This window comes from Hydra vulgaris, chromosome 03 (assembly GCF_038396675.1).
Source record: "Hydra vulgaris chromosome 03, alternate assembly HydraT2T_AEP".
NCBI lineage: Eukaryota > Metazoa > Cnidaria > Hydrozoa > Anthoathecata > Hydridae > Hydra > Hydra vulgaris.
This window is the reverse complement of record NC_088922.1, coordinates 35,422,124-35,435,026: the sequence shown is the minus strand read 5'-3', so window position 1 is coordinate 35,435,026 and position 12,903 is coordinate 35,422,124. Positions and strand designations below refer to the sequence as shown.

Below are 12,903 nucleotides of genomic sequence, written 5' to 3'. Positions count from 1 at the left end.
GAACTTCTATCATTTGATACAACTGTCACAAACACTGGATGGTTAAATGGTGTTTGTACACAACTAGAGAAGTGCAGGGGGAAAGCTATGGGAGGGTTAGCTTGTAGGCATCATATGTATGAGCTTTACATCAAGGTGTCAAGTATAATTTACTTTTACTGATATCTTATACAAAAGCCAAATTAAAATTTAAAAATATTAAAAACAAGACTTGTCAAGTTTATTTTGAATTTTTTAGCATTTTTGCAATTCTATTACTGAAAGGACAAGAACATTAGGTTCAATTGAGCCACTGTTTAAGAAATTGAAACAGAGTTGGAATGAAATATTGAAGAAGGGGATATGTTACACAGATTTTAAGAGATTTAAAGAAGAGCCAGGGACTTTTTTGTCAACCAAGGTAATTGGTACCATGATTTTTTTGTTAGATATTTAAGATATTAGTATAAAACTAAATCTTTAAATTATATTCCAGGCTTCTGAAGCTCTGTATTTTCTCCAAACTAGCCTTGATGATCATTTCTTTCTTTGAGGAGATTATAAATGCCTTGTCTCAGCATTTTTTGGCCTGGGGGGATCAGTAACCAACTTCAAGTTCCATATTACAATGGCTTGTCATCTTGCCCGGTTTATGGCTAAAGCTATTTATTATTTAACGATTGACCTTCTACTTCCACAAATTCCAACCCTTGCACCTGATTTGGAACTGCTACGGAAGCAATTGATGATATGGCCTACAAGCCATTGGTGATATGATTCAGTACATAGATAGAAACACTAATTCTGCTAAGGCATGCTTCAATTCAATACAGAATCATTTGTGGTATCTAACTGAAAGATTTGTTGTACTATGTCTCATTAATGAGGACTTACCGGAAGATGTTCAACAAGCTGTTGCTCCTCAGCTTTACGAAACTCCCAGGCCAGAGATAGCATATTTATACAAACTAGGCAAAGCAATGCTACAGATTGTTGTAAATGGTCATACTAAACTTCTTTCTGAACTTGTCGGAACAGAGAGTTAGTTTTTATTTGATAAATTGAAACTCACCGTGCTTGAAATGGAATGGATTAAAATAAATCCTTTAAATTGGGAACTCTTTCCTGGATTTCTGAAATACAAACAATTTGTACTATCTCTCCATGTGGTTAATGATTGTGTGGAAAGGGGAATCAAACTTGCCCAGGATATTTCAGGGTCTTTTAGACATGAAAGTGACAAGCAGGCAAATCTTTTAGCTGTTGCAAGCCATAGACAAAAATTCAAAATAACAAAGATTAAACCTTGTTTTAAAGATATTAAATAGTAGCATAATGGTTTAATCTTTTGACTACCGAAGATATATTTAGAAGAAATGCGATACTTTGAACCTAATAAAATACTTGTTTTATTGAATTATCAAAATAAAGAAATAATAATAAGATTTAACTTTACACAACTTAGTTTGCTGTAAGATATAAGAAATGTCTGATAACTAACATTGAGTAATTTGTATGGGAGAGTGGTGTACCTCGGAGATATTTTCAAACTTTTACAAATATTTAAAAAAATACTTACAATATTTTATGTAATAATTTATTTTCATTAACTTTATGGTATTAGTTACTCAAGGATTTTTTATTAAACATCCAGACATACTTTTTTATACCTTTTTTTAAATTTAAAAAACAGCTTTCATTACAGCCAAGGTACACCACCGCTGGTGTACCTTGGAGGTATGTACTTTGTATCTTGGAGGTATTATTGTTTTAACAGATTAAGTACTCAACATGTAGAAGTTTGATATAGTGTTTACTTATAGGATAATTGGACTTCACATCAGAGATAATTAGTGATTTCGCTGGTTAACCGGATAGTCAAACATCCAGATTTTCTTTCGAATATCAAATACCGATATTCGAATAATAAAAACCGGCTTTTAAATTTTTTCGAATTTGTCTAAATATTTACAAATTAATATTAAAATACGAAAGATGATTCAAAAAAGAAAGAAATTTAAAAATGAAAAAATAAAAACTTAAATTTAGACTCTGACACAGCAAGCAAGCTGACATTGACAGCGGCTTTTGATTTTTGTTAAATTTTTACCACAAGCCGCTGGTAGTAACTTTCGAGTATGCTTCGCAAAAAAAAATTAATATTCTATTTTGTACATTAATTTTTATTCTAGACACATAATTTTTTTGTTTTTAAAGTTCAATTAATTCTCTACAAAAGTAATAACAAATAAGAGCCATCTTGTGTAGTTATAAAAAATCACTTTAAAAGTTAAGAAATACATAAGAGAAAAAAATTTTAAATTCAGTTCTAAAATAAAGCAACACAAGGACATAAAACAAGATTTATTATTATATAAAATATTATTAAATAATAATAATAATAAAATTATTATTAAATATAAGAAATAATATTACATAAAATTGATTATTACGTCCTTCTGTGGCTTTAGTATTTCAATGGTAAACTTAACTTGTAGAAGCGTATAAGAATTTAGGTAAGTAATTAGTTTAAAAAAAAACATTCTTATTATATTTGTAATGATTTAGGACTAGTTATTATTTATAAAAACAATTGTTCTCAGCACTTTGCATTTCTTGTTGTTAAATAAAACGTGTTAAAAAATTATATAAATTAAGTTAATTTACTAAACTTTCAACGAAGTTTACTATTCTAATTTCAATTAGTTTTCAGTGTAATGTCATCCAAATTTTATAGTAAAAAATGTGCAGTTACAGCAAAGTTTTTTTTGATTATAGTGGCTGGTAGTGAAAGAGTTTAATAATAAATTTTCACAATTAATTATGACTTTATAAATATTTTTAATTTTTGCAATTAATGATGACTTTATAAATATTTGAAATTTTTGCAATTAATGATGACTTTATAAATATTTCATTATAATATCTAATAATATTTTATTAAATTATATTAAGTTTTTTTTAATGATAAACTTAACATGCTAAAACTTTCGTAAAAAGTTTTAACGAAAGTTTTAGGTTTAACTTCAACTTCTTAATAATAAAACATAATTGCATGAATATTGAAACATTATATAATCTAAAGGTTACTTTTTTCAATATGATACTTAATTTGTTCAGGGTATAATGTCTAGCCACAAGAAGAGCATTGTATGGAAGTATTTTAAGAAAGCAGATAATAATGTTGCTTTGTGTGATGTATGTGGGGAAACGATATCATGCAAAGGAGGAAGTGCGTCTGCAATGCAGAATCACCTGAAAATGTGTCATCCTCCAAATCTGGTTACTGGGACATCTGGTGGCGGGTTCAACATCTAGTGCTAAGAGAAACATGGGAAATAGCTTGATAATTGGTTATTTTAACACAACGACTGTGGTAATGAATCAAGAAAAAAAGGAAGAGTACCGCAATAAGTTGGCAATAATGTGCATTCAGGATCTGCGTCCCATTGATTTTGTCAAGGGGAGAGGATTCCGTGAAGTGGCACAATTTTTGTATCCAGGTGCGTGCACCACAATAGTATATATATATATATATATATATATATATATATATATATATATATATATATATATATATATATATATATATATATATATATATATATATGTATATACCATTGTGGTGCATGCACCTGGATACAAAAATTGTGCCACTTCACGGAATCCTCTCCCCTTGACAAAATCAATGGGACATAGATGTTGTCCGAACCCGTAGATGTTGTCCGAAAGTTTTTTCCATATTTTGTTGACAAAAAGTAAAAATTAAAATGCTAGACCGGAATTATTTTTTTTTATTAATTGATAGACTGCCTGCCCCAACCAAACCCTCAGTCGATGTAGTAACACTCCCTTGCGGGTCAGGCTAAAAGATAGTAGATGTAGCAGCACTCCCTTGCGGGTCAGGCTATTTGTCAGTCGATGTAGCAGCACTCCCTTGCGAGTCAGGCTATAAGATAGTCGATGTAGCAACACTCCGCGCATGATTTACAGTAAAAAAAATAAAAATAAAAACATTTTATTAAAAAAATTAAAAATAAAAACATTGTTTATATTGTTAAAAACATTCTGGCCAATTAAATTTCCGTTTTTGTGGTTTTTTTAAAAAACGATTTATTTGTAATTAAATTAATGGTTTTGACTTTCGTCCAACACGAAAATGTTGGACGAAAGTCAAAAGTAATTAAAAGTGACATATGTGTTGGCATAAGAATCACTTTTTTCCTTCCACTCTTCCCAAAGACAACAAACTATAGATCTATATATATATATATATATATATATATATATATATATATATATATATGTATATTATCCAGTCCTGGTTAACAACAGTTACAATACAGGCCTTGTTAAGAAGCGCTACGCAGCTCGCATTTTGCTTGCGAAAAGGCAATTTGCCTACGCGTTCAGCAGTTTTGCGCTACGCAAAAACTTATATCTTTTAGAATATTTAAATTATCTTTTGATTACCGTTAACGTGACGTTTATTCAGAAGAAATAAAGTCGTAAGTAAAAGCATTTAACCGCAATTGTAAAATAATAGATTTTTTTGTTAAAGAAACAGTTTGTTTCATTTTTTTTTTTTTTGTTATTAAAAATTAGTTAAAAAAAAAAGTGTTTTAAGTTTTATCTTAAGGAATTAAATATATAAATTCCTTTTAAATATAAAAATTATTTTTAGTCATAATAAGTTTAAAAAATGCACGATTTATTTTGATGTAAATATTTTATTAATAAGATATTTTGTTTATTGTTAATTCAATAACATAAAGTTTTAATGACGTTCATTTAATTTATGAAAATAAATTATGATCACGAATATGTTATCGGCAACTGATAAATAACAAAAAAAAACTTTATTGTTTAAAAACATTATTAAAAAGAGTTCACAAATTAAATAAGAAAAAATGTATTAACAGTGAATAAAATAACCAAAAACCAAATATAAAATCATAAGAAAATAAACAAACATTTTACGTTTCATGAAAAAAATATTTTTTTTAAAATAAAATTTAGTTCATATTTGAAAAAAATAATAAAAATGATTTTTTTAATAAGAACTTAGATTTTATTTGTAACTTTTGTTATAGTGAGAAAAAAACAAACTGTTTGTATGATTTTTAACGCGTTAATAAAATAACTTTAATTACAATGCGGTACTTGAAAAGACGCTAGTGACACAATATAACTTCTAACGATGCAAAATATATTTGCTGAGTTGAGTTACTTAGAAATGCGCTACGCGTTTTCGCTACGCAGCGAAATCTCGTAACATGGCCTGCAATACATCATTTAGTCATGAATGCATTAGTCACATATTTTGAATTATCACTTACACTCTATCTGGCCCAGATAGAGTGTTAGTGACAATTCACTTTGGCGATATGATTGATAGTGATAATCCTGGTTACTTAAATTAATTGCAGGTGCTCCAATGATAAAATACACATCAGTTGTCACATGAATAACTTTGCCATTTCAAGAAAAAAAGACATCCATTTTTGCCGAGTTGCAGGAAATTATGGGACAAATGGACTTATATCCTTGCCTCACAACAGATGCATGGACATCAAATTCAGCTTTATAGCGGTTTCAATACATTTGATTGACAAGAACTGGAACCTTGTCATTTATGTAATCAATCTGATCCACACTCAGGAGCGTCACACCAATGTCAACCTACAGACAGGCCTGGAGGAAGCAATGGATGCTTGGCAAATTTCAGAAGCTTTTGCGGTGGTGTCAGATAATGCTGCAAACATTGCTTGTGCTTAGTGCTTGCTGTGCTAGCACTAAGCACAAGCAAACGTGTGCAGCATGTGGCACAGTGTGTCGGGCACACAAGTCAATTAGCCATAAATGACAGCATCAACACTGTCCAGACAGTGACAAGTGTGCTGGCAGCCATCAAAAGAGTGGCGAAGCTCTTTAGAAGTTCGAATTTGCCCTGGAATATCCTCAAACAAATTTAGAAAAATGAGATCAAGAGAATGAGATCAATGCAAACTACTATCAAACTCCAGCATCCAGGCTTCCCCAGCCTGTTCGTCCTATCATGGACTGTGAGACCAGGTGGGACAGCAAAATTTATATGGCAGAAAGAATGGTAAGGCTACAACAGAACGCCATTAATACCATGCAGGTAAGATAAATTGTTATAATTTACTATACTATATCTAACTAACTATTTTAATAAATATTATTTATATAAAGTTTGATGAGCCATTTGCAGTAAACTGCTTGCTCCCCTCTCCCATATGCACTTTTTATGAAAATCTCCTTAACAGGATACTCAAGTAAAGAAAGACATTACCAGATCGAAGTGTGCAGTGCCCAACGCTGACCATTGGGGAGTTGCGTAGACTGTGGTAAAGGCTTTGAAACGATTTGCGGATCAAGTAACTTTCTGGAGTGGCCAGCAGTATGTTACATACTCAGCAATTTATCCAGCATTATTTGAATTGCTAAATTTTCTAAAGCTGGATGAGGGGAATGACACGTGGGCTGCTGTACAGCTGAAACAAAAGCTTTTTAGCGAAATAAACGAACGGTTTAGTTTAGTTGGCAATGATTTTCCTCGCTATTTAGGCATGGTTGCTGCCTAAATATTGAGGAAAATCATTGCCAACTAAAAATTCAGAAATGCGTTTGGGAAACTTGGTTGATGAAAATGATGATGAAGATCAAGAAATGCAAATCAGCAACCATGTCAAACTGACGAATAACAATGATGATGATTAAACAATGTGTACATTATAAATGTATTACATTAATTTATGTTTTTTATGATCTTTTGTGCAACTTTGTAAAGTTTGACATTAACATTTTTGTTGACTTTTCATTCATTATAAGCCAAAGTATTAAATTCATTCATTCCGAATAAGACAAAGTATTAAAGTATTAACTTTAATTCGCTTAGTTGGCGTATTTTTTTAACCAATAGAATTTCTTTGTTTGTAGATTTGCCAGGTTTTTAGTGTTCACAAATATTCTTTCCGCAACAAGATGTTTTGAGAACATTCTTGTTTAAATATGTTTCCGTGTTTTTCTGCATAACAACTAGTTTTTAAAATACACGCTAAAAATTAACTTCATAACTTTATTCTTTACTAATCAGGTGTTTTTTCAAATAATCAAATAGTAGCGAATGCTTTGAAAACATTCACTAATATAGGAATATTTTTATATAAAAAAATTATATATATAAAGTATAAAAATCAATATAAAAACATTTGATTAGTAAAGATTAAAGTTGTGAAGTTAATTTTTTAGTGTATATTTTAAAAAATTAATTGTTATGTGGATAAACATGGAAACATACTTAAACTTGAATGTTCTCAAAACATCAATGTCGCAACTAAATATTGTATCCGTGGTCAAGATTATAGTGCGATCGCAGGCCTTTCCTGACCAAGCCTAGTGTAATATATTATTTTCAGTAAATTTAAGAAAAACAGTTTATTTATTATGCATTATGATTAACAACAAAATATATAATAGAATAATTAAATTATCATAATACATGCAATGCATGTGTACACTATTACCAAAAAATAAGAACTTCATTTAAAAACGGATAGTTGGTTAACCGACGGTTAATGGGGACAGTTAACCATTTTTCCAAACGAATAACCGGCGAAATCACTAGAGATAATATTAATCTATCTAGTTAGATTTATATAAACTATATATTAATTGATAACTATATTTAAATTTATAATAATATATATTTTCAACATAAGTTGAAATTATATATTATTATAAATTTAAACTAATTTATACTTAGAAGTATTAAAAACTTACAAAAGAAATAATTTTGATTAAAAAAAGAGTAATAATAAATATTCACATTAAAGTTTAGTAATAATAAGTATTTCACTTTGATTTAACATTTGTCTACTCTACATTCAGGTAATCAAAGTTAAAGCCAAATGAGTTTTTCCAGCTGTCGTGCTGAACCTCCTGTAATAGAGGGATGTGGCAACTAAAAAACCATGTCTAATTTGTCTAACTCATACACAGTTTTATAATCTCTTTAATAATTTAAGAAAACTATAAAAGAGAAAATAACAATTTGAAAAAATAATTACAACTTAACAAAGAAATACACACATCATATTATACTAAAGAAATTCTTAATAAACAAAAAAAATATCATAATAAACTATAACAATATATTACATTAAAAAAATACTTTCATAACAAATATTACTTATAATAGTATTTATAAAATCATGCAAGTTTGTACCTTGATGGTACCACCAAGGTGCACAACATTAGCTACCTCCAAGATACACCGCTACCACAGATTTTGCCATATGCTCATAGGTTAGGAGTTAAGCAGTTTCAAGCATGCATAAATGCAGCTGAAAACATGTTTTACAATTTTTGATAATCAGTTTTAAAACAAAGTTTATACCTACAGTTGTAGAAAAAAAAGTATGCGCTCTAAAAAAATTACTATTTGCTACCGGAAACATGCTTTTATTTTTATTGCAACAACAAATGTGTTAAGCCATGGTAAAACAACTTATTACGAGCCTTTAGAGGCCAATACACGCAACTAAAATTTCAGTTTAAATTCATCACTCAAGATGGCAGCACAATTAATGTGCCTCCAAGGTACACTCACCTCTAAGGTACACCACTCTCCCCTATGCCATAATTATAAAACCGTTTTGAGGAAAATTAGTTTTTGGTAAGTGGGTTTTCTATAAGTCCAAAGAAGAGGGTATAGCAATGTCCCTATGAGTCTGAAATTTTTGATGGGTCTTACTAACACCTAAACACATAATTTAAAATACCATGGTATTTTTGCAAAAGTTTTCGAGCTTTTCTTTCAGGCCCCTGATCACCTCGGTGCCTTATTTTATAAAAAAAAGCAACTTTCAATCCTAAAGTGCAAGGCTTAGCAATGCACCTATGACTCTGAAATTTTCCAGGGGTTCTACTAACACCTAAATTCACAATAAAAGAAACCATGGTATGTTCAATTATGACTTTCGTTTTTTTCCACCCAAAATAAAAATGGAGGACCTTTTTTTTTTATTATTACATTTTTTATAACAAATATTGTTTTTTTTGCGAACAAATGCCAAGATTCGGCAAAATTTCCACTCAATTTCTCTGGGACGGGAAGGTACCGCCGCCAGAAATATTTTCCTAGAGTAGCCCCTGTGTGTATATATATATATATATATATATATATATATATATATATATATATATATATATATATATATATATATATATATATATATATATATATATATATATATATATATATATATATATATATATATATATATATATATATATATATATGTCAGTCTTCTCTGCTTGAAAGTCAATGCCAGCACATGAAAAAGAGCTGGCAGGATGGTTTTTTTAAAGTTAGCCTGTGCAATTTAAAAAATTCTTTTTTTTCTGCTATTTAAACCAAAGTAAAATTATCGAAAAGAATGCTTTGAATAAATACTAGATAAAATAATTTTAAAAAAACTAGTAAAAAAAAGTATTTTCATAAAAGTTGAACAAATGAACAAAAAAGTTTTTTGCTGCAATTTAAAAAAAAACGCTTTTATATTTTAGGTAAGCACTTTTTTATGCACTCGCCAAAGTTTTTGCGGGCATATGGTCAAGCTAAACAGAGAAGACTGATATAGATTATATATATATTATATATATATATATATATATATATATATATATATATATATATATATATATATATATATATATATATATACATATATATATATACATATATATATATATATATATATATATATATATATATATATATATATATATATATATATATATATATATATTTATATATAAGGTGCATATACATTAAATGACAGGTTAAGGTATGGTCTGGAAGTATGCACTAATAAAAAAATTTATGGCAAAAGAAAATTATTTTTTTCATCATTTTTCTTTCCCATCTTTATGTAAAAATGCCTGCATTTAAAATTAAAAATTAATTTAAAAGATTTTAACTAACTAGTTTTAATCTGTATAAAATACGAAAAAAATGCTGCCTTTGAGAATCTGCACTTCTTGGACAACCCAAGATAGGGCAAGCATACATAAGAGTTTTTCCATTTGATTCTTTTTTTCCTAAAGTTCCAATACCATGTGATTTAACAATATGCAACCGCAGTGATGAAGCATTATTCATTTTTTTCTCACAACCTAAAGTAACATTATAATATATATATATATATATATATATATATATATATATATATATATATATATATATATATATATATATATATATATATATATATACAGATAGATAGATAGATGGATAGATATAGATATATATAGATATATATATATATCGTGTATATATATATATATATATATATATATATATATATATATATATATACATATATATATATATATATATATATATATATATATATATATATATATATATATATATATATATATATATACATATATATATATATATATATATATATATATATATATATATATATATATAAATTATATATATATCTACACATATATATCTACATATTTGCGTAAAATATATACCTTTCACAGTACAAACAAGATCGTCATGGTTAACCATATCAATCAAAGTCTCAATTGGAGGAGTTATGACCTCTATGTTAGCTATTGCAGAGGATATCATTTCTTATTCTATAAAATTTGATACAAATTAAGAATATAGTTAAGTAAATAAAGATTTTATAGACACAAAATGTCTTGTCAAAAAAATTTAAGTTTTTAAACATCTTATTTAACATACCATAAAAATTCCTAGATAAATGTCTATAAAAATTTGTCATAACCTGGTATATGAACATATTATATGATCATGGGTTTAATAAAATAAAAATAAAAAATACAGAATACTGTTAAAAATGGTAAGGATTCAAAAACACATAAAATAATTACTTAAAACTTAGATTTATAATTGGCTGTATAAAAAATTATATAATCTGATTTTTCACCTGCATAGTAAATTTAAGTAAGAAGACTAATATTTATTATTATACATAGTATTAAAGCAAAATTTAAACTCATTTCATTACATTAAAAATATATAATTATCAAAAAATTTTATACATCAATGACAATAACACATCAATACATGTTATAGCCTGGAAAAATATGGCTTCCGAAGCCTAACACTTACTTGATTTTTTTTTTTTTTTTTTCCTGGATTTAGCAAAATAATTGAACCCAGTTGCAATATATGTTTTAAAATTTTTAAAAAACAAAAGCCAAATCAAAAAATTATTTTAAAAACGTGTTAAAATCTACTTTTATTATTTTTAAATTTTTTTTATCTCTTTCTTTTCACAGAATCAACTAAATCCAAACTATCTTTTGCTCTTTGATATAAATGCAATAACTGATTGGCTTGAGTTAGCTCATTTCTACGTAAAAGTTCTTTTTCTGCAGTGCTATAAAATATACGTAACTCATCTTCGGAGACTTTTAAAAATTTATGAAAAATTGAAATATTTGAATCTAATATCCATTCAAGCTCTTCATTAGATAAAGTCATTAAAGAAATCATAGCTTCTGAAATACTCATATTATTTAGTTTTTTAATAACCTGAGAAGGTATTGTTGCAAGAGGTGTCTTAATAAATGTCTCTTGACTTTCAGAAGTCTCTAATTTTCCATCTGTAGAGTCAAAACTTGTCGCCACTTTTTCCTGTTCTTTACTCCTTACAATTAAATATGTATTTTCTGGCAGTAAACCAAAATATTCCTCATCATCGATAAGAGTCCCATCTTCTGCTAAAACCACATTGACATCTAATGTACTGTGAACAATAAATCCAAAAATGCTAATACATCTGACTTTGAGCTCTTCAAGACATGAAACAACAATACCTTTAAATAACTTATCTTCTTTAGCAACTTTAAATGGTTTTCTTTTTAAGTCTGTAAACTCCATGAAAATATTAAACTGCCTTGACAAATATTTAATTATTCAATTTGTTGTTGTATCATTAATCAATTAAGAAACTCTAATAACAATAACATTTTTAAAAAATTATTGCTAATATTATTAGTAATATTAATTACTTGTACTAGTACTGTTATTTTTTTTAATATTGTTAATAATAATAACAACAATAACAATAATAATAACATTAGAACATCATAATAAAGAGAAACTTCCGTAAAACTTTTTTTTAGTAGTTTAATAAGGATCGCAAGGGTTTTAATTGGCACACCATTAAATATAACATCGTAAAATTGAGTGGAAAAAATATCAGCAAGGTGTTTTTTTTTTTTACTGTTTTTTAAGTAAAATTCAAGGAAAAGTAATCGATTAAGCTCGTTATTTTCTATAAAAAAAAGCGCTTCGTGATTATTTTTGGAATCTTTTTTTTAAGTAAGTCCGTTATATTAGGCCCCTCAAAACCGCGTAAAAATTATTAAAATTCATTGAGTATTTTTTTTTATTTGCTTTTTTTGTAAAAGTTCATATTTTCATTTTTCTTTTGTTTTATTACGAAAAAAAGTCATATTTAACTTTTTTTTTTTTTTTTTAAATGCTAACAAATATAATATTACAAAATAATATAAAAAACGGAAGCTAACATGTAAAAAATGTATAAAATTTCAAATTTTCAAATAAGACACTATAGGTTAGCTTAAGGATTTTTTTTTAATATTTAATAACCCTAATAGTTGATATAAAATTTTGGAATTATTTGATCTTTTACATTTTTCGGCGTTGGTCTATATCTATTTATTATTTATTTTTTTTATAATGTTATTTTTTAGGTGCCTTCATAAGTATTTACACGGTCTTATCACAGAGCACCACGGCAGAGCATTTGAAAGGAAGTTTACTCTTTCTTCCTTACCAGGGCCGCCGAGAGGGTGGGGTAAAAGGAGCATACGTGCACC

At 27.6% G+C, this 12,903-nt stretch overlaps 2 protein-coding genes across 2 annotated transcripts in view; both read right to left on the bottom strand.

Annotated features, from left to right (window-relative positions):
- Positions 1-10,670, bottom strand: part of LOC101237680 (uncharacterized) — a 48,536-nt gene extending 37,866 nt beyond the window's left edge. Inside the window, exons 1-2 of the mRNA XM_065793039.1 lie at positions 10,558-10,670; positions 9,992-10,182 (exon numbers count right to left, since the gene is read on the bottom strand). Of these exons, the coding sequence (XP_065649111.1) occupies positions 9,992-10,182; positions 10,558-10,657 (291 nt within the window). The 5' untranslated portion in view covers positions 10,658-10,670. The remainder of the gene's footprint in view (positions 1-9,991; positions 10,183-10,557) is intronic.
- Positions 10,671-11,011: 341 nt separating this feature from the next.
- Positions 11,012-12,047, bottom strand: LOC101237588 (DNA fragmentation factor subunit alpha). The gene has a single exon (XM_065793037.1). The coding sequence runs from the start codon at positions 11,936-11,938 to the stop codon at positions 11,315-11,317; it is 624 nt and encodes a 207-aa protein (XP_065649109.1). The 5' UTR covers positions 11,939-12,047; the 3' UTR covers positions 11,012-11,314.
- Between the last annotated feature and the right edge of the window lie 856 nt (positions 12,048-12,903).